The 19,787-nt window shown below is 38.7% G+C and overlaps 1 protein-coding gene and 1 long non-coding RNA gene across 2 annotated transcripts; both read right to left on the bottom strand.

The window, feature by feature from the left end:
- Positions 1-534: 534 nt before the first annotated feature.
- LOC103411539 (U-box domain-containing protein 28-like) lies at positions 535-2,353 on the bottom strand. Its single transcript, XM_008350166.4, has one exon. It carries the CDS (start codon positions 1,884-1,886, stop codon positions 612-614), a length of 1,275 nt encoding a protein of 424 aa, XP_008348388.1. The 5' UTR covers positions 1,887-2,353; the 3' UTR covers positions 535-611.
- Positions 2,354-5,760: 3,407 nt separating this feature from the next.
- LOC139195812 (uncharacterized) lies at positions 5,761-9,097 on the bottom strand. The gene is made up of 2 exons (XR_011580848.1): positions 8,793-9,097; positions 5,761-6,057 (listed from the first exon to the last, which is right to left on the bottom strand). It is a non-coding gene; the product is annotated as an uncharacterized lncRNA (long non-coding RNA).
- Between the last annotated feature and the right edge of the window lie 10,690 nt (positions 9,098-19,787).

The following is a 19,787-nucleotide window of genomic DNA, read 5'->3' as shown; positions in this document are numbered from 1 at the left end:
TCTCCCATTAGGCTCCCATTAGGAACTATTGGGATTTTGTGGCGGTGGTTTGATGGGTCGGATAAGTATTTTCGTTCAAGCCCTTGTAGCACCGAGTCAGGAGTGCAGCGAGGGATTGTTCGGAGGTGAGAGACGGTGTCCTTTCGAACTCGCTCTGATACAAACTTGAAACTAGTGTTTTGAGCAAGACTCCGATACTTATATTAAAAAAACGTTACACAGATACACTTTGCATCCATTGTAAAGATCCAACAATTAAGCTCTACTTTTGGATCCATTAAATCTGTTTACACCTATTGTACATCTACATTGTATCTGGAATAGAAAAGATCATAAACATAATTACAGAGATGGTTGACTACGTACCCAATACCACAACATCATGTCTCTTCAATTTCCTTACCGATGATGTCAATGTACTCGTATACTCTACCATCACTTGTACGAACCATTCATGATAATAACCCTCCAATATATTAACGTCCACAATGAAATAAAATGTTGATAAAAAAACAAAAAACAAAAAACAGAAACTGAAATAAAACGAATTTCTCCTTTGTATTGGACTAACAAAATTTGTGTCATTTACAATATCATTCGTCTCCCAAATCTCAGAAGGGCATGATATGAGTGGTCTTAGTATCATAACAAGAAATAACCGATTTCGAATTCACACGAAAAATCTTGAGCAAATCGGCACACATTTGCCGAACAGCCGGCGAGCAATTGCTTTGCATCAGCAGCAATATCTTGGTCAACCCATTCGCCCTCCCCACCGCCTCTTGCGCTGCCCTCTCCTTAAACAAATAGCACACGCTCCATAGTATCGTCACCGCGTGCTCCGCCGCCGCACTCGACACCTTCAGCAGCCTCTGCACGATCCCCGACACGCACTTGCCGTCCTCGCATATCTTTCCCCGCCCCTCTTTCACCGACGACACCGTTTCCAGCAACTTCAACGCCTCCTCCACCGTCGCCGTCGTGGAATTCGGATCCCACAGCAACTTGGACAGCAGCTTCACTGCTCCTAAATGGACCAATCTAACCTTCACTCGCTTCGGGGTCGACAGGGCGATCAAGCAAGAGAGACTCGCTTCAATGACCGTCGGATCCTTTTCCGGAGCCGTGGACTTCAGCAGCTGGGGTAAAAGCCCTTCTTTCTCGGCTATCAGGATCTTCGCTTCCGCGTTTACCGATATTGATTCCAAAACCCCAGCCGTTGCGATTCGAGAATCCACACTTCCATGTTGTGCAATAAGAAGCAGAGAAGCCAAGCAATCCTGACCGCTCTTTTTTAGCATCCATCTCGACAGCTCCTCCCGGTCTTGTATTTTGTCCTTCACCAGATCAAGGATTCTCACAACTTGTTCGAGGGCGCCGATGTTTTTGTCTTCGGCATTGCCGCTGCCACCGAGAAACTCGACGAGGACTTGGATGAAACCATCTCTTTCGGCGAGGATTTTGCGGTTGTCGTCGGACTCTCTTGCGAACTGGGCAATCTTGGAAAGGGAATCGAAGGAGGAAGATGGTTCGGTATAGGCGTCCAAGCGGTGGATTAGGTGGCGGATCTGGTCCTTGGGCAGTGGTGGTTGGAAGGGTGAAGAGGGTGGCGAGAAGGAGGTGGAGTTGCGTGGGGGGAGGCGGAAGGAGTCAGACCAGATCTGGATGAGGCGATGCAAGTTGCGGTTGGGGAGCAAGTCTTTGGTGTGGAGGAGTTGCATGGTGGCGGGGCAGGTGTTGTTGCCGTCGTCGAGCCAGCGCTGGATGCTGGAGCGGTCGTAGGTGACGCCGGTGCAGAGGCTAACAGGGGATTTCATGATGTCGAGCGATATCGGACACCGGAAGAAGCTCGGCACCGCGACGTAGAGGTCGTCGTCCCTCACCATCTCCGTCGTCGGTCTCTGTATACCTCTCTTTCGGAATTTTGGGTGGCGAGAGAATAAAAAGAAACAGAGAAAGGGAGGATGGACAAGACAAGAGAGGTGTGGGTTTAAACAAGACAAGAGAGAGAAAGGAAGAAAGAGAGTAGGGGAGTCAAAGGTACGCTGATGTCAGCCATTTTACTTTACTCCTGATTTTATGTTTTTATAATTAAAAAAATATTCTCTCATCTCGTGCTCTCTCCATCAAACTTGAGGCTTTGGTCAAATGAGGGGTTATTTACTTTATTCAGAGTTGCAGTCTGCAGTCTGTGGGTCTCTTCCTGTTTATTGCAAGAAATATTAATTTGCACTCAAAAGTTCACTGTTTCTAAGCATTTTGGTCTAATAAGGCATTATGTGTAGGTTTTTTCCTCATGAAATTATGTTATTGAAGCATCTGCTTAACATGCGGCGAATAAGTTTATGCATTTTGCTTTTGTGTCTGCGACTGTATTTAATTAGTAGTATTTTCATTTATAAGTTAGAGATTTTAAGTACAATTCTCGTTAAAGACGAATTTAAACAACATTATAATTGTCAAAGACTAATTTGTATCACATTATTGATAATTCATTATGAGGCTAAGTCTAACTCATTCCCCTTAGTACAGATAATATTATTTTAAAAAAAATAAAAAAATAAAAAGTAATAATACTATCATAAAAATAAAGGCAAACTAATGAAAATGATTTGAAAACTTTGAGTTTTAACGATAAGAACAAAATAAAGGGTAAAATGAATAGTATCAGGATTAACTTTTTAGTATAAAAATGTGGTTTTTTATTAAAGTGAACAGTATAGTGGACTTTTCGTTAAAACTCCCTAAAAATAATGGTAGAAAGACTAAATTTTTTTAAATCAAATGATGTATCACCAATAAAAAATAAGTACGTTAATCAATATTTAAGTAATAATTCAATCATCAATATCTACATTATTTAGTTTACAATATTTGATTTAGAAATTTAATTTCTCTGACATTAACATAAAAAAATACACAACGATGACATATAAAAGTTAGGAAAATTATATTCACACATCTCAAATTATTTTGCTTATACATTTTTTATTTTTTATTATTTTACTATCAAGTGTTAATAAATAATAATTTATAAAAAAAATTAAAAAATTGTGATAGAAATAATTTGAGGCGTGCAAGCATAATCTCTCTATAATTATGCCCTTCTAATTGCCCTCTATCTTGCACAATCTGCCCATCTCAGTAAGGATGATTAGGATTAAGGAGGGTTAGGATGTGAGGAAGTCCTGTGAGGAATGTAGGATAACATAGCTACTACACGTGGGATGGAGTGCGTTTTAATTAACTTGCGTATAATGGGGAGGAGAACGTGGGGTGTGGAATGTGGGGACCACGGAGCAATAGCAACGAGGTGGTGCGGTAAAGGCCCACTGGGGGTTCGGTTGGTCGGTCTTATTGGGTATTACATCATCATCAACTTCTTGGACTCCTACCCTTCACACCTTCTGTTTTTTTACTTCTATTTGAACAATTATGATTAAATCACGTTAATATATTATAAAAAATTTTATATAAAAAAGATAAATAAAAATAAAAGTATGAGAGAAGAGAAAAAAGACGAGAGAACTAAAATAGGAGAGAATCTTACTCAATTGGGAGAGAATTGAGATTTGATACTTCATAGGCTAGAGAGAGAAAGGATGAAAATGACATTTTGCTTTGAACTTGTGGCCTTAATTTCTTGAGTTTTACGGCTTGGTAGTTTCGCTATCCAATCAATACCATTGAACAAAATATTCAGCAAACCCACCCCCGGGCGGCGCCCAATTCCTTACTTCTTTTGTTTTTTGATCATTCCACTATGATATTATTTTTTGTAAACACAAACAAAAATTACATGTTTTGGCTGACATGATTTAATTTAGTGCTTTACTTTTAATTAACTAAAATTAAGTATTGATGACATATTAATTATATATCAACAATACAACGATGAGATATTAATGGCATACTAAAAATTGATCATTTCAACAACATTTAATTTTAGATCATTTCAGCCAGAGACTTAAAATTTTACAATGAAAATTCACAATTACAATTTACATCCAGTACCTGTATAAGTAAAGAAAAAAGTCGATTTCGCTTCAAAGAGCATAAACCGAATTCGAGTGTAATAGTTAGAGAGGTCAATACTAGTAGTTAGCTCCTCTAAAAAGTTTGCCTCAATAAGCCACTTGATGTATTCAATAATGGCATGAATGCTTCACAATGAACAATTTTTATCAATAATTGAATTAATAAACTTAAAGTTCCCTTTTCACATACATATGACTAAAACTATTGTGTGGGGCCATGATTTGCCAGGGTCGGAGTAATGCTGATTCGGGTACTGTCACTTTAGAAGTCCGATGATGGACTCACCAGGTCCGGGCACATTTGTATCAAATGGAGTAGGGTTCCACCATCACTCTACTCGGGGGTACTAGGTGGAGTCCTAATGACTCCGCTGGATGACCATGCTTGTTCTGCAAGACACGGGAACAGGTCCGAATATAAACATAATCATGTCCTATAACTCCAAAAATGATGCAACATCTACTTACTAGATATCCTCTAGGATTCTATTAGCTTAGAATGAGGATTCTATCATAAAAAGGTATATCTTCCAAGGTATAAATACACCCCTCTAGGGTTCATTTTTGGTAACGTAGTCTATTCACTTGAATTCTCTTACCTACTGCTTGAGTTCAAACCATTCACTAACTTGATCGTAGGAGAGCCTTTAGCCGGCACACCCCCAAGCCTAAGGTTTGCTTACGGCTATTCCACTGTTTTGCAAGTTGCTCAAGATTACACATATTTCTACTCAACCACTGCAAACGGAGGTTCGCAGATTTGGTTCCACCAATTCGTGCTTTCATTGGGAGAAAACATATGTTCCTCTCGACCAAACCACTCAACCACCAAACATGTCAATCGAAGAAAGTTTAGTCAACGCCAATGTTAATTCGTCTGGTAAATGATGCCTACCCTTTGATGCACCCATTATCCCTAGGGCAAGAAGCTTGTTGCCTTCAACTACTGCAGCAACACTTGGAGCCAACAACGGCCACCCCTAGGGAAGGAGGAGATCCAATCAGAAGACCTCCCCATTCTATGGATCATATATGGGAAACTCTAACCAATATCAACACTTCTGTCAAAAGAAAAGAAGAACCTGACAACCACTCATGCTGAGAGTCATTCCAACTTCGTGGACATATAAAAACAAATGAAGAACCTGAAGAACTTGAGCAGGACAACGCCTCCTACCCAAATCCCTGTCCTAGGATTTTGGAAGCACAAGCACCATAACTCCAGAAGGTGACCCCATAGCAAACCCCAGAAGAAATCCCACTGACCCCATATCATCTCCAATCGTAGAACAAAAGATTCAGCAACTTGGCAAACCCTACTTATTCCTTATTTCTTTTGCTTTTTGATCCTTCCACTATGATATTCCATTTTTTAAACGCCAACAAAAATCATAGGTTTTGGCTGAAATGATAGTAGAAAAACATAGAAAAGTAGAAGCAGGGTCTACCATGCTTATAAAAAAGTATTTTTTCCAAAGCATATTAATCAGAGTCCATTTAATTAAATTTTCAGATGATAAATATACCCCACATATTTTACAAAATTACAATCTTTGCCCCTACATTTTTCTCTTTAACAATTATTATTTCACATTAAATACCATATCATTTTTAGTCATTTAACATGTTCACATCCATTTACATAAAATTTGACCAAATACTCAAACATTAGTTTTTTTTTATTCTTTAGTTTTTTTTATAAAGCACTTTTACTGAAAAAAAGTTAACCAAACACTCAACAACTTTATTTTACAGCTGTTTATTCTCACAGCATAACAGAAGCAGTTTTTTTAGCAATACCAAAGTAGCACTAAGTATGGTAATAAATGGATGTAATGAGAACCATTCCTCTCCTTCTCTCTCCTCTCCTTTCCCTTCTTTCTCCCTTTTCCCCCTTCGCTAGCTCACTCTCTTTCCTCTCATTTCTTCATTCTGATTGGGCAGTCCCCCCTCTCCTTTCTCTCATTTCTCTTCTCTTCTTTCCATAACAGCCGCACATGTGGCTTCATCACAACCCTTCCTGCTCCACAAAGAATCCCATTTAGTACAATAGAGTACCACACTACACATCAACCATAAGCCAAACAAGAGTTGTCATCTTGCCATTTACACGCACATATGCTTTCCAACACCATTCCACAATCACATCAATTTATAACTCATAGAATACACCAAAATGCGGGGTTAGAGCGACAAAGTTCGGCCGAAGCCTACATCCCTGAAGCTTCCTCAATTTAAACCGAATCCAACGAATCAAAGGATGCGATTTCGGACCACTTAACGAAATCCAACCATATCGGGTTCCGGACCACTCAACGGAACCAAAATACCAAGCGGGATTCCAGACCACTCAATGGAATCCAAATCAAGATACGATTCCGAACCACTCAACGGAATCGCGGAGTAGAAGGGATTCTGGATCACTTAATGGAATCGCGAAGTACAATGGATATCAGACCACTCAACGAAATCCAAAGCAGGATACAATTTCGGACCACTTAATGGAATTGCGAAGCACGAGGGATTTTGGACCACTCAACGGAATCCAGATAGAGCAGGGAACCAAACCTCTCAACGGAACCCCAGCAGAACCCAGTTCCGAACCACTTAACGAAACCGAGCGAAGGTCCAAGAAACATATCAAAAACTCAAAGAAACAAAACATGAAACAAGTACTCAATTTACAAAGGCTTAACGACATGAAACAAAGCTCAAGTACTAAATTTAGAACGGATCAACGAAACGAGAATGAAACAATATCGAAGCAACTAATCCCCATGACAATTGGTTAACAATCCACTACTAGCCCTCACATTTCACAAACAATTCAACAAGCACTTCAAATCACATGTCACAAATATTTTCAATGCACAAGTCAAACCATATTTAATAAAAATAGATCGATGGCCAAATATAAAAATAACAATTTTATAGAAAACATATTTATAAAATCAACTCATATCCACAAAGGATGCTAATAAAAGAAATCATGGTAATAACCATATCACATATATTAAAGTCACTCACTAACCAATGTAGGCCCACTAGACTTCACTTAGTCTCTAGTAGTACTAATTTTTGTATTTAAGAACGATTCAAGATATGTTGACCAGAAGTCAACTCTCAGTCAATAGTGGGGTCCACAACCTTACGTAATTCAATTCGGAATAGCCTCCCACAGATTTTCGATCCATTTCACACATGATGTTAGAGTATAAGTATAGTACAATAAAGTAGGATGAGAATTATACAATCGAAGGTAATCGTCTACACCAAGATTTGCCAAGATTTTTTAACATATTCGGATAGTACGTCTCGAAACAAATGCGTGGGCGCAAATGGAATGTAATTTGGAGTTATAAACGAGCAAAGTTAAGTGCAAAATGATCATTTAACCATAACTCTAGAACGCTCCAGCTTTGTTGGAGCAGGAAGGGTTGTGATGAAGCCACGTGTGTGGCTGTGATGGAAAAAAAGAGAAGAGAAATGAGAGAAAGGAAAGGGGTGATTGCCCAATCGGAAGGAAGAAATGAGAGGAAGGAGAGTAAGCTGGCGGATGGGGAAAGGATGGAAAGGAGGGGAGAGAGAAGGAGAGGAACCGGATCCCAAAACTCTTGACCTAATGACTCGGCTCCCCAACCTGGTTCCTACACATATCGCGATGCTAATTCCGACATTTTTCCAGCGATCCAAGGCTCACCACCACCTGAAAAACATTCCCCATTGTTCCCTCTTCCATTTCCCCCTAAAAATTGACGAGTTTGACATGGGTTCGTGAAGAATGTCGGCCGACGGCTTTCGAGGATGCACGGCAGCGATCGGCTGATTCTGAAAGCCTCATCGTCGACCACGTGATGTCAGAGCATAAGTATAGTAGGATGAGAATTATACCATCTAAGGTAATTGTCTACCCCAAGATTTGCCAAGAATCCTCATCGAGTCAAAGTCGTTCAAACTAAGAAAGCTGGAGTCACCGATAATAATCGCACATAATCATAATATTAGGGCCCATTAATGAAACTCCACTAAAATAATTAAATTTAGGAAAACAGAGTGCGAATTTAGGATCAGAGCGTTGAAATACACTAAGGAGGGTCCTGGGTAATTTTCGTAAAAATCATCAAAAAGTCAACCAAGACGCCCCGGTGGTTAACTACGTTAAAACTTTAAAATTTCACTAAATGGATGTCAAAAATGGACTTGGGACGTCGAAATTAGCCTAGGAGGGTTTCCTAGAAATTTTTGAAACATCAACATAAGGAATATTCCAAGAATATTCTCAGCCTATTTGGAAATTTGGGCCAGGCTGGGAACATTGGACCAAGGTTTGGGCCGGTTGGGCTTAAGGGTTTAGGCCAAGAACATTGGACCGGTTTTGGGCCTAAGGTCCGCCCCTTTTTTTTTTCTTTCTTCTTCTTCTTCTTCTTCTTCTCTGGCTTATTGCCAGATTCTGGGGGAATAGTGCCCGGTAAAAACTTCCACGGCTCGGATTAACTTCAAAACTCCACCTAAATTCACCATTTGAAGATCAAAATGAAGCTAGGATGGTAGGGGTTCGAATGATACCATTTTGGGTCTCCACTGTAGCCTTAAAATGGCCAGAAGACGCCTGCAACTTGCGGTTCCTTGCCGGAAAACTGAGGAAATTTCCCTCGAGGCATTTCTACTTCACAATATCACCATAAAAACTCAAATTTATCCTAATCGCACATCAAAACAAGATTTAAGAAGTTCTTAGGCGTTTTCAAAGCTTACCTTCACTGGGAATGGCGAGAAACTCGCCGAAGTAAATGTTGAATAGTGGTGGCGCCATTGTGCAGAGAGAGGGAAAAGGGAGAGAGGGTAACCTATCCAGGGCTCGGGTTTGTGACATGGGTAGTTAGGTGGTGTTGCGGTGGTGGTGAGGTTCGCCAGGGAGAGCCGCGAGTGGTGATGGACGGCGCTGGTCTCTCCACTTGCAGAGAGAGAGACGAGATGAAACTGAGAGAGAGAGAGAGAGAGAGAGAGAGAGAGAGAGAGAGAGTGAGTGATAGGTGGAGTGGGGAGTCCCCCATGTGGGTGTGTTCCCACCAGACAGAAAAGAAGAGAATGTATCTCTTATATGGATACATTCTATTTCGTACATTTGAGAATGTATCTATGTCAAGTTTAATTGAAGAAATTTAATAATGTTATTAAGCATAATTTTTTTTTTGTGTGCCTTTCAAAAATGCACCCGTGTTTTGGTACATGATATTTTGGTTAATTTTCATGAATGTACCTATGCTTATATATAATATATTGGAGAGTATAATTTATCTTTTAATATTCTTATTTTCATAAGTTATGAGTTTTTATTTAGAATTCCATTAATATAAAGAACTATAAATCTAAATTTTTAATTAATAATTATAATAACCATTATTACATTAATGTCTAGGACTTCAATAAAAAAAATGAAAAACTTACAAAATTTCAGCAAAAAAACATTAATAACTAGAGACTGAATCCAAAGTCTTCCAATTGTAAATCTAACCAAATAATACAAGGAAATCTTTGCAACTAAATTGACTCGGCGCACAAGTTATGTAATTCTTCCAATCCACGAATCATTATATGTTGAAGAAAGCAACAAACCATATATTATGGCACCGAAAGCATTAGTTAGTAGTTACTCAGCAACACATCTTTCAAAATCCACTTTTACTCAGCATTTGATTACACAATGGCCAAACTTTCATCATATACAACCATCATTTCCGCTAATTACTGATCAACAATCAAGGGTAAACTACGTTACCTTTCCCATTTCATTTTCTTCTATCATTAGAGGAAAAGAGTAAGATTCGCTCCTCTACAAATCTCTCTTTCGTTCAGCCATCTCCTATTTAGAGAGAAGAGATTTGAAGAAGAGAGATTCTTACGCTGCTAATTCCCTCCTAATTCTTCACTTTTATTATTACGTAGATTTGAAATGCAGTAGTCAAAGTACGTAGATTTGAATGATATAGACGCGAGTAGTTGAGGCGTGCGTGTGATCCCAGTAAATGTGTTCAATGACTTCCCCGAAAACAAATAGATAATGACGACGATGCCAAAGGGCGCAAGCAATTGACCATATATACCTAACTCTTCGTTTGTGGGAAATGATTGGTTGATATAATGCTATTGCTGCTAATACATGCCAAAGTTGGAAATCAAATTTGGTGTGCCTCCACCATACTGCATTAATTCCAAGTCAAATTTAGGAAACACTCAACATCTCAACTCCTATTCGAAGACTTAAGTACGACAAATCCATATATTTCATATATATGGAGGCCTTTAAAGGAAAGGGTTATTTATTTATTTATTTTAAATGGAGATTTATTGTGAAGCTCACACATCCAATTTCGACGATCTGAGCCGTTTATATTTCAAGTTGCACCTCATAGATCATCGTTGCAAAAGATTAGCTAAATTGGAAATATTTGAGACATCTAATTGAGTTTAAAAAAATTGACGAACACTCTGTTCTATAAGAAACAATGAAATTTTAACGTGATAGTTATATAAGCAAATGGTTTTGGATTCAATTGACTTTTTGTAAAGATGATCTATGAATCGAGACTTACAAAATAGACAATTCGGACCTTTGAAGTTCGATGTTGAGTGTGTAACATCCCACATCCGACACACTCACACCACACGGCAGAGTGGCTCTGATACCAAATTGTCACATCTTGGCTCGAGCCCCCACCACATCCCGAGCTTGACTCCGCCGTAGCACGATATTATCCGCTTTGGGCCTCAACCACACCCTCATGGTTTTGTTTCTGGGAACTCACACGAGAACTTCCCAGTGGATTACCCATCATGGAATTACTCTCGGGCGAACTCGCTTAACTTTGGAGTTCCGATGGAACCCGAAGCCAGTGAGCTCCCAAAAAGCCTCGTGCAAGGAAGAGATGTACATGTACATATAAGGCACATCACCCCTTCTCCGTTGGTCGATGTGGGATGTTACAATCCACCCCCCTTAGAAGCCCCAACGTCCTCGTCGGCACACTCGCACCACACGGCAACCTGGCTCTGATACAAAATTGTCACATCCCGGCCCGGGCCCCCACCACATCTTGGGCTCGACATCGCCTAGCATGATATTGTCCGTTTTGGGCCCCGACCACGCCCTCACGGTTTTGTTTCTGGGAACTCACACAAGTACTTCCCAGTGGGTCACCCATAATGGGATTGCTCTCAAGTGAACTCGCTTAACTTCGGAGTTCCGATGGAACCTGAAGCTAGTGAGCTCCCAAAAAGCCTCGTGTTAGGAAGAGATGGACATGTACATTTAAGCCACATCACCCCCTCTATGTTGGTCAATGTGGGATGTTACAATCCACCCCCTTAGGGGCCTGACGTCCTTGTCGGTACACTCGCACCACACGACATAATGGATCTGATACCAAATTGTCACATCTCGGCCCAGACCCCACCACATCTCGGGCTCAACTCTGTCGTAGCACAATATTGTTCGCTTTGGGCTCTAACCACACCCTCACGGTTTTGTTTCTAGGAACTCGCACGAGAACTTCCCAGTGGGTCACCCATCATGGGATTCCTCTCGTGCGAACTCGCTTAACTTCGGAGTTTTGATAGAACCCGAAACCAGTGAGCTCCCAAAAGGCCTCGTGCTAGGAAGAGATGGACATGTACATATAAGGCACATCACCTCCTCTCCGTTGGTTGATGTCACATCCCGACCCGAACCCCCACCACATCCCGGGCTTAACTCTGCCGTAGCACGATATTGTCCGCTTTGGGACCCGACCACACCCTCACAGTTTTGTTTCTGGGAACTCACACGAAAACTTCCCAGTGGGTCACCCATCATGGGATTACTCTCACGCAAACTCACTTAACTTCGAAGTTCCAATGGAACCCGAAGCCAGTGAACTTATAAAAGGCCTCATGCTAGGAAAAGATGGACATGTACATATAAGGCACATCACCCCCTATCTGTTGATCGATATGGGATGTTACAATCCACCCCCTCAGGGGCTCGATGTCCTCGTCGACACACTCGCACCACGTGATAAAGTGGCTTTGATACCAAATGGTCACATCCCGGCCCGGGCCCTCACCATATCCTAGCTCGACTCCGCCGTAACACGATATTGTCCGCTTTACACGGCAGAGAGGCTTTGATACCAAATTGTCACATCCGGGCTCTACTCCGCTGTAGCACGATATTGTACATGTTGGGCCTTGACCACGCCCTCACGGTTTTATTTCTGGGAACTCACATGAGAATTTCCTAGTGGGCCACCCATCATGGGATTTCTCTCGCACGAACTCGCTTAACTTCAGAGTTCCGATGGAATCTGAAGCCAGTGAGCTCCCAAAAGGCCTCGTGCTAAGAAGAGATGGACATGTACATATAAGGACATCACCCCCTCTCCGTTGGTCAATGTGGGATGTTACAATGAATGTACGTATAAGGCTTAGATGATCCACTTCCCTAGGTGATGTGGGATGTTACAGAGTGGGTCCCACAATTAATCCCCATTTTTTTTCAAAAAATGGGAATCCTTTCCCTTAATGGGTATGTCACCAAATGTGGCCTAGCGACGTCAGAGTAGTTAAGATGTCTAATCTTGCTTTAATTTATAATTAAATTTATAAACAGACAAATAATATATGTATAAAGATAATACTACTATGAACCAAAGATAATTATTCAAGGAAAGAATAATTGTTGCCATCTAGATATCAGATAGCATCTTTTCTTTTCTTTAACACTTTCTCTTTTTTTAAATAAAAACATTTCATGCTTCACTTCTTTGGACGGATAGGAGGGCATATTTCATAACAGTTGTCTTTGTTATCATTTCCAAAGTTTTCATCCATATGATGCTGAGATGATGCGGCTTCTGCTATTTCCTCATCATCTAAACCGTCGAGTTCAAGAATTTTTAGAACCCTTTCTAGAGGATCTTCTAGCCTATTGATCAAGTCTAAAATCAGACTTTCCTCTTTGGTGATAACCTAGAGGTTTAGTTTACAAGTGCATTTTTCCTTTGAGTTAAAACTGTTGGCTTTGGTCGTTAATGTAAACAGTTCTTCATCATCAAGGACTTCAACTTCATTTTGGATTTCTTTGGAATCAAAAGAGTTTAGCATTAACTGGCATAATTGTTTCTTTAGACCTTCATTAGGATTTAGGTTATTAATCTTTTCTTTCATTCGACAGTGAGGTCTCATATGTCCAACTTTCCCACACTTGTAGCAAACAAGGGACTTTAGTTTCGATCCTTTCCTCCTTGTTGTTTGCGAGGTTGGAATTTTCGTTCGCGAAATGTCCTATAAGGTTTTGAGAATCTATGTGGAATATATTCCATATTTTTTTTATGAAGTCTTTTGGTTTTCCCAAAAGGTCTTTTTGAGGATGTTTGGCCTTTAGGTTCAGACCCAAATTGTTCACAAAAGTCTTCCATCTCTTTTGATCGCTGTTTATCAAGCTGTCTTTTCAGCGTCATGTCATTACAAAGTTTTAAACCTTCAACACATATTTCAGAGGTAAGCTCTCCATAAGTATACAACCCATAAGGTATAACTCTTCCGAATTTTGTCTTTATATGATTTCGTACCTTTTCGATAAATAATGAAGGTAATCCATAAAGAAACTTTACTTTCCAGAAATCAGCATTATAATCAAATCTAGTGAAAACCTTGGCATAATAACATCTTTATACCACTTAAAATGAGACAGAGTCGGATGTTTTAGGTTCATAAGAAGTTCTCCAGAACGATCATGTTGGACCTTAGTATATCTAACAAAATGGAGGGTAATGGTATAAATCAAGGTATTCACCACATCTTCACATATCTCTCGCTCTCCATTAGCGTTTTCAACCGTAATTGTGGCAATAAGAATTTGTTCTTTTGCTTGTTCGCTTAGGTGAAAGTCCCACCATCCGCGAAGCTGTCCAATAAATCCTACTACAATTGCGTAAGCAATAATTTTATCAGATTTTCCATGTAATTTGTTGGTTGAACATCATCATGTGTCTCTTAGTATTGACGGTTTTGATATTCTGTTTGTCCATCAATGTTGCATTCAACAATTGATCGTCCATCATATTGCACCTTTTCACCCATATCATTGTCTTCAAACTGAAGATCTACTGTGTTGGCCTATGATAATAATTTTTTAAGATGGGTGTTCTTGTGACCCTGTGTCCCTATTTTATCCTATTCATTTATGGGACTAGTGTTGGCTCTGTAAATTGCTCTTCCAAATCAGCAATTTGTGTTTCAGTAATAAATGAAACATTTGGCTTAGTTATCTTTGTTGAGCTTAATCGTTTTGCTAAAGCATTAACAAAATTGTCATCTGTTAGGGGTTTTCCTAACTTATAGTTCTTAAGATTAGGTGTTGGTTCGAACATGGATTGGCTGATCTTATCCTTTTCCTTTTTATTCTTCTTTTCTTCAGAAGAACTAGAAAATGTTCCTGGTTTTTTAGGGTTCCAAATTCTAGATTTGAGAGAATCATTTTCCTTTAATGAGTTCTCTATCCTAGAAGCTTGTTTTCCTAAGGACTGGAGAAACATATTTGTATAATTATTTTGTTGTATCAAAACGGCAACTTCAGTTTGTAAAGAAGCACTTTGTCCTATTTTTGAGACTTCCTTATAAAGAAAAGTAGTTCTTCCTTGTGGATTTATCTTAATAGTCTTTTCTGGTGGATGTATTGTCATTTATGATGTTCCTTCGTTCATTATATAAGTTCTATATGGATTATCTAGAGTACTTATACATTGGGTATATTCAAGAAATTTGTACATTTTAGCACACCACTCATACCAAGGAAATAATCTTGTATAAATACCTATTTCAATCATAAAAGTGTAGTGAAGTTTTTTCAAGAAATTTTGTTCTTTCTTGATTGTAGGCTTTTTCTAGCCATTCCCTTTTCGAAGCATTTTCTTCACTGAGATAATCTTTTTCAATAAACTCCTTATTGGGTTCAAATTTTGTTGTTACACAAACTTTCGACCTTATAGAATGGGTATTACACTTGTTAATGGATTTTTTTAAGGCCTTCTAGGATAGTCCTTTCGTGACCTTGCTCATATGAGCTTGATTCAGGTGTTGTTTTTATTTTTTTTGAAAGAATTAGTTCTGAAGAGGATAGGCCTAAAAGAATCACCACTCCTTCGAGGACCTAAACTTAGTCTAGTTAGCCTGTCATTGTTGAAACGTATTTCTACATCTCCATCTTCATATTGGTTAATATGGTTAGGCCCTTGATTTTGAATTGGTTAAGGAGGGATTGCTTCCTGCACTCTTCATCTATCAGGTAGAGTAACTTTATTCCACCTAATCATCTTTAGTACCACAATATACGCTTTTCCTAAATTGGCTTGGAACAAAATGATTTGTCCCTTGCTATCCATAATCTTAGCTCTGGGTAGAATGGTATTCATAACCTTATATGAAATTCAATAAGTCATAGCGAGATTATGTGATCCAGGGTCCATATCATACCCTTGGGTATTTACGCTTAAGGTAAGAGTTTTTAAGATTCCTGGGTTGGATAATGACATTGAAAAGTTTGGGTAACAATTAAAATAAATTGGCCCCTCACTTAAGGAAGACTCTACTGATCCCGGCATGGAATTAACAAAGTTGCTATGTCGTTTATCCCGAAGACAGTAGAATTGAGGTATCTAACCCTGTTCTGGTTAACGGTTTCATTACAACCTGTATTTGATCTATATGCAAATAGTTATGACTCTTTTGCTTATGTTGATCTATTTGGTGTTTATAGGGTAGTTTGGTTAACATGTAGCAGTCTCAAAGTTTTCGGCTCCATTAATTAGCATATGAGTTTACTATATTCTTGTATTAGAGAATATGAATCTCAAATCGAAAAAAAAAGGTACATTGTATGTATTTATAAATAGTCGGACTACTCCTCATTCCGGAGCAAAGCCATGCTAATACCAAGAGTGGCCTTGGCCCCCACACTCAGTTACGAAACCTGTATGTTTGTTTTTGAACTGTGCAATTTTAAGAAAATGACTCCTAAGATTTAGCTTCCCCCTCTCCCATTTGATAGTAAGATATAAGCCAATATAGTCTAGAAAGTCAAAAAATGAGGCAGGAAACTAATGAACCCTAAATATAGAAATTAGATTTTAATCCTTAATGCTTGGTATAAGATTACAATTGAGTTTATTCATTTGGTTCTATTTGAATACCAGCATTTATATTCCATGTATATTTTTTGGTAATTTCATGATTTTTCTTTTTTAAGTCTCATATATTTCAGTACAGATATTTAGATACAATAACTTATTATAAATATATTTAAGTAGAAACATTTAGGCATAGAAATTTATTATAATATAGTTCCGTACAAACATTTAGGTACACAAATTCATTATAATATATTTCGGTGCAAACATTTAGGTATGAACATTTCAATACAAGCAAATCGATTTATATATTTAGGTACAATCAATTTTGTACACTTATGTATTTGCATTCTTTTTTTTTATGTGTCACTTATTCTTTTAATGTGGTGATATTAAATAAAAATACACATTAATAACAAAGTAGAATATAAATTTTAATGAAAGTACAGTTCAAATAATTAAAATCGATAAGTAATCTAAGGCCAAATTTTTTTTATTTCAATCCTAATGTTCAAAACCCTAAAATATAATATGAAATAATGTCATCTTCAGCCAAAATGAGAGAATAATAACTTGAGTTTTTTCCTTTACTAACCACAAGCAATAGCCAAAATTCAACAAAAGTCTCACGTATGGAACTATTGCACATCCTCACATGAAAACTAAGGAATAATAATAGAAAAAACCCAAGCCTAGTCTGCTATTTCAATGTTATTATTCTGTCTCTTTTTTCTGACCGGTACTTAAACTTCGAAATCCTCACCAACACCCTCAAATACAAGGGGAGTGGGCACTGCTCTTCGTCTGTTAAGCTTCATAAGGATCTTTACCTTATTTCTAGAACAAAATATAGACATTCTTATAACAGAGGCTTGAGAGACCTGGAGCAACACATCATAATTAACGCTAACCTCAGCATACTATTGATGTCACAGCCCATCCCGAATTATTACTATCGACAATGTCAAATGACGGTTTTATCCTTGGACATTGAAATTGTAGTGTGTGTGTTATTCTTTGGGACTAGATGTTATTTTCGTTTGTTGGTTGGTGACCCACGTGGAACACACATACACACTTTCACTCCCTCTCTCTCTCTCTCTTCTTCCCGTGCACTCTCTCTCTCTTCCCTCTCGATTTTCTCATGTTTCCGTTAACCTTGTACGGACGAATGTCAAGTTCACCATTCACGCACGGCTCAACATTAAAAAGGTAAGGTTCTTGTTCCTTACAAGCTCCTGAGTCCATTCGTACCATTTTTAGGACTTGAAAACCTCAAAAACCGCGAGAACTCTAACCTCGATTTGGTGCACTATTCATGCACACATAAATGTGAAGGTTTCAGTGGATTTTAAGCTCACAGGGAGCTTTAGAAGGCCCTCACAAAACTCGGAGAAGAAAAACCAAGCGATTTGGACATCGGGATCGTCAGTTTCAAGTTTGGCTGGTTTTCCTCAAATTTCTCCGGCGAGATTCCGTGATCTTTGGGGCTTTAAACAGGTAAGGAAATGTTTTACAAGTTAAGAGCTTCAATTTGGTACTGGTTTCATGAATTTTGGTTTAAAAATGAGTGAGATATCAAGGTTTAAAAAAATTCACAGTTTCGGCACCGGCGACGGTCGCAGGAGTTCTGAGGTTAGGGATGACGAAATATTCCTAACGGAGTTGGTTAGTTTGAACGGTTTACGTTACTTTTAACGGAATATTCCTAACGGCGTCATTGTTACCATCAGTGTGCCTAAACGTGCCTGCGCGTGGGCGGCGCGTGTGTGGTAGGAAATTTTTTCTAAAAATATGGGGATGTTCGTGAGGTTGTGTAGATCACATTGGTATATTCAAACACCCTATTTGAGCATTGTATGAGAAGTTATTAGCTAGTTTTGTCTACGTGCTTTAAATAACGTTTTTATAGTTATTTCGCATATAAGGGAGGCTTATCCCTAGGACGAGCGCAATCAAGGGCGACTCGGGGACTACAACCCTTCGATATACCAGTGAGTGGGCTATTGGTTTTCAGTATATATTTATATACTTGATATTTTCCCGGAAAATGTGTTTAAATGAAAGTATGCGTTGAATGCCATGCATCTAAATTTATATTTCGTATATGAATTAGTATATGATGCATATATATTATTGTGGTGTTGTGGACGCTCAGGTAAGCCCAGGTGAGTTATGAATTGTGAATGTGATTAAGATGATGATTAATTGAGAAGCTTTGAGCTCATAAACCTGCACCTAGGGTGTTAATGATTAGCTAGAGATATGACACAGGCCTGTTATTATAATGTCACCTCCCGCACCATATGCTCATATTGGATCCAATTTAGGTTCACAGTCCTATCGTACAGACCATCATAGATGGTTCTGACTCGTAGGTGACTGGCGATTTATCGCCCAGCTATCATGAGAGAGTAGTATCGAGCATATTTATATTACACCAAGTCTTGTCGTACATACCCCTTTTTAGTGGTTCCGACTTATGTGCAGTGTAGTGCCGTATAGGTCATAGTAGTGACTCCGGCTAGATTGACTAATGAGCTATGAATTCAGCTGTACAGATTTATGCAGAGGTTCCGGCTAATATGTTATTTTCCATGAAGTTATTCTCACCTAAATTACTTACTCTGTTATATCTTGGCATGGCATACTAATGATTATGAATATGTGAAGCTTGAATTGAATTGATATATTTACGTATACATATTTATGCATATGCTTATATTCTCACTACTACAAAAAGGGATATCACTGGCGCTATAAAACCGACAAAAAACACCACTTACTATCGGATTTTTGGTAAAAATCCAACATTAAATCGTGCAATGTCGGATAGTGGAAGCGACGCCAATACTACTATCACAACTGGGTATTGACGTCGCTTATCTTCCTTAATCCGCCACCAAGAAGGAAAGTAATATAAAATAAAAAAGAACAACAGCGTCGCTTAAAAGCGACATCGGTTCTTACGTCGCTTAAAAGCGACATCGGTTCTTACGTCGCTTAAAAGCTACATGGAAATCTGATATGATGGTGGTTCAAACCGACATTAAGTAACAAATAAACAATTAAAATATCACACTTACAGTCGGTTCAAACTGACATCACCTAACTTAAATAAATAAAATAGTCAAGCTACTGTCGGTCGTAACTGACATTACCTACCATCTAGATAAATAAAATAATTAAGCTACTGTCGTCCATAAGCGACACCAAATATATTAATAATAAAAAAAATTTCATTTTTAATTAATAATAATCAAAATGACCAAACCCATATGAAATTGGTAGCTAAAACCAGGTCTGTTGTTGGCTAGGTTTTCTCATAGTGGGTAAAGAACAAAACCCAACAATAATTCACAGTAAATTGCAAAACCCATATGAAATATAGAATCTTTAACAACAATTCACAGAAATTTGAACCTAATTTCATACAGTGAAATTAGGATATGATCCTTTGGAAGCCCATGGTGAAAGAATACGTCAGCCACACAACTTGTGATCCCTTCATCAAGTGGGTATGTATCTGTCGGTGTGTTTCGCATATCTATCATCTTATGCGTTTCTCACTTTTAAACTCAAAAAG

The sequence above is a fragment of the Malus domestica genome, chromosome 01 (genome assembly GCF_042453785.1).
Source record: "Malus domestica chromosome 01, GDT2T_hap1".
Classification (NCBI taxonomy): Eukaryota; Viridiplantae; Streptophyta; class Magnoliopsida; order Rosales; family Rosaceae; genus Malus; species Malus domestica.
Note: the sequence above shows the minus strand (reverse complement) of the source record. Positions and strands in the feature narration are given on the sequence as shown.

Bases quoted from the DNA above. Each gene is read 5' to 3' on its own strand.
- LOC103411539 (XM_008350166.4), bottom strand. From the start codon at position 1,886: ATGGTGAGGGACGACGACCTCTACGTCGCGGTGCCGAGCTTCTTCCGG.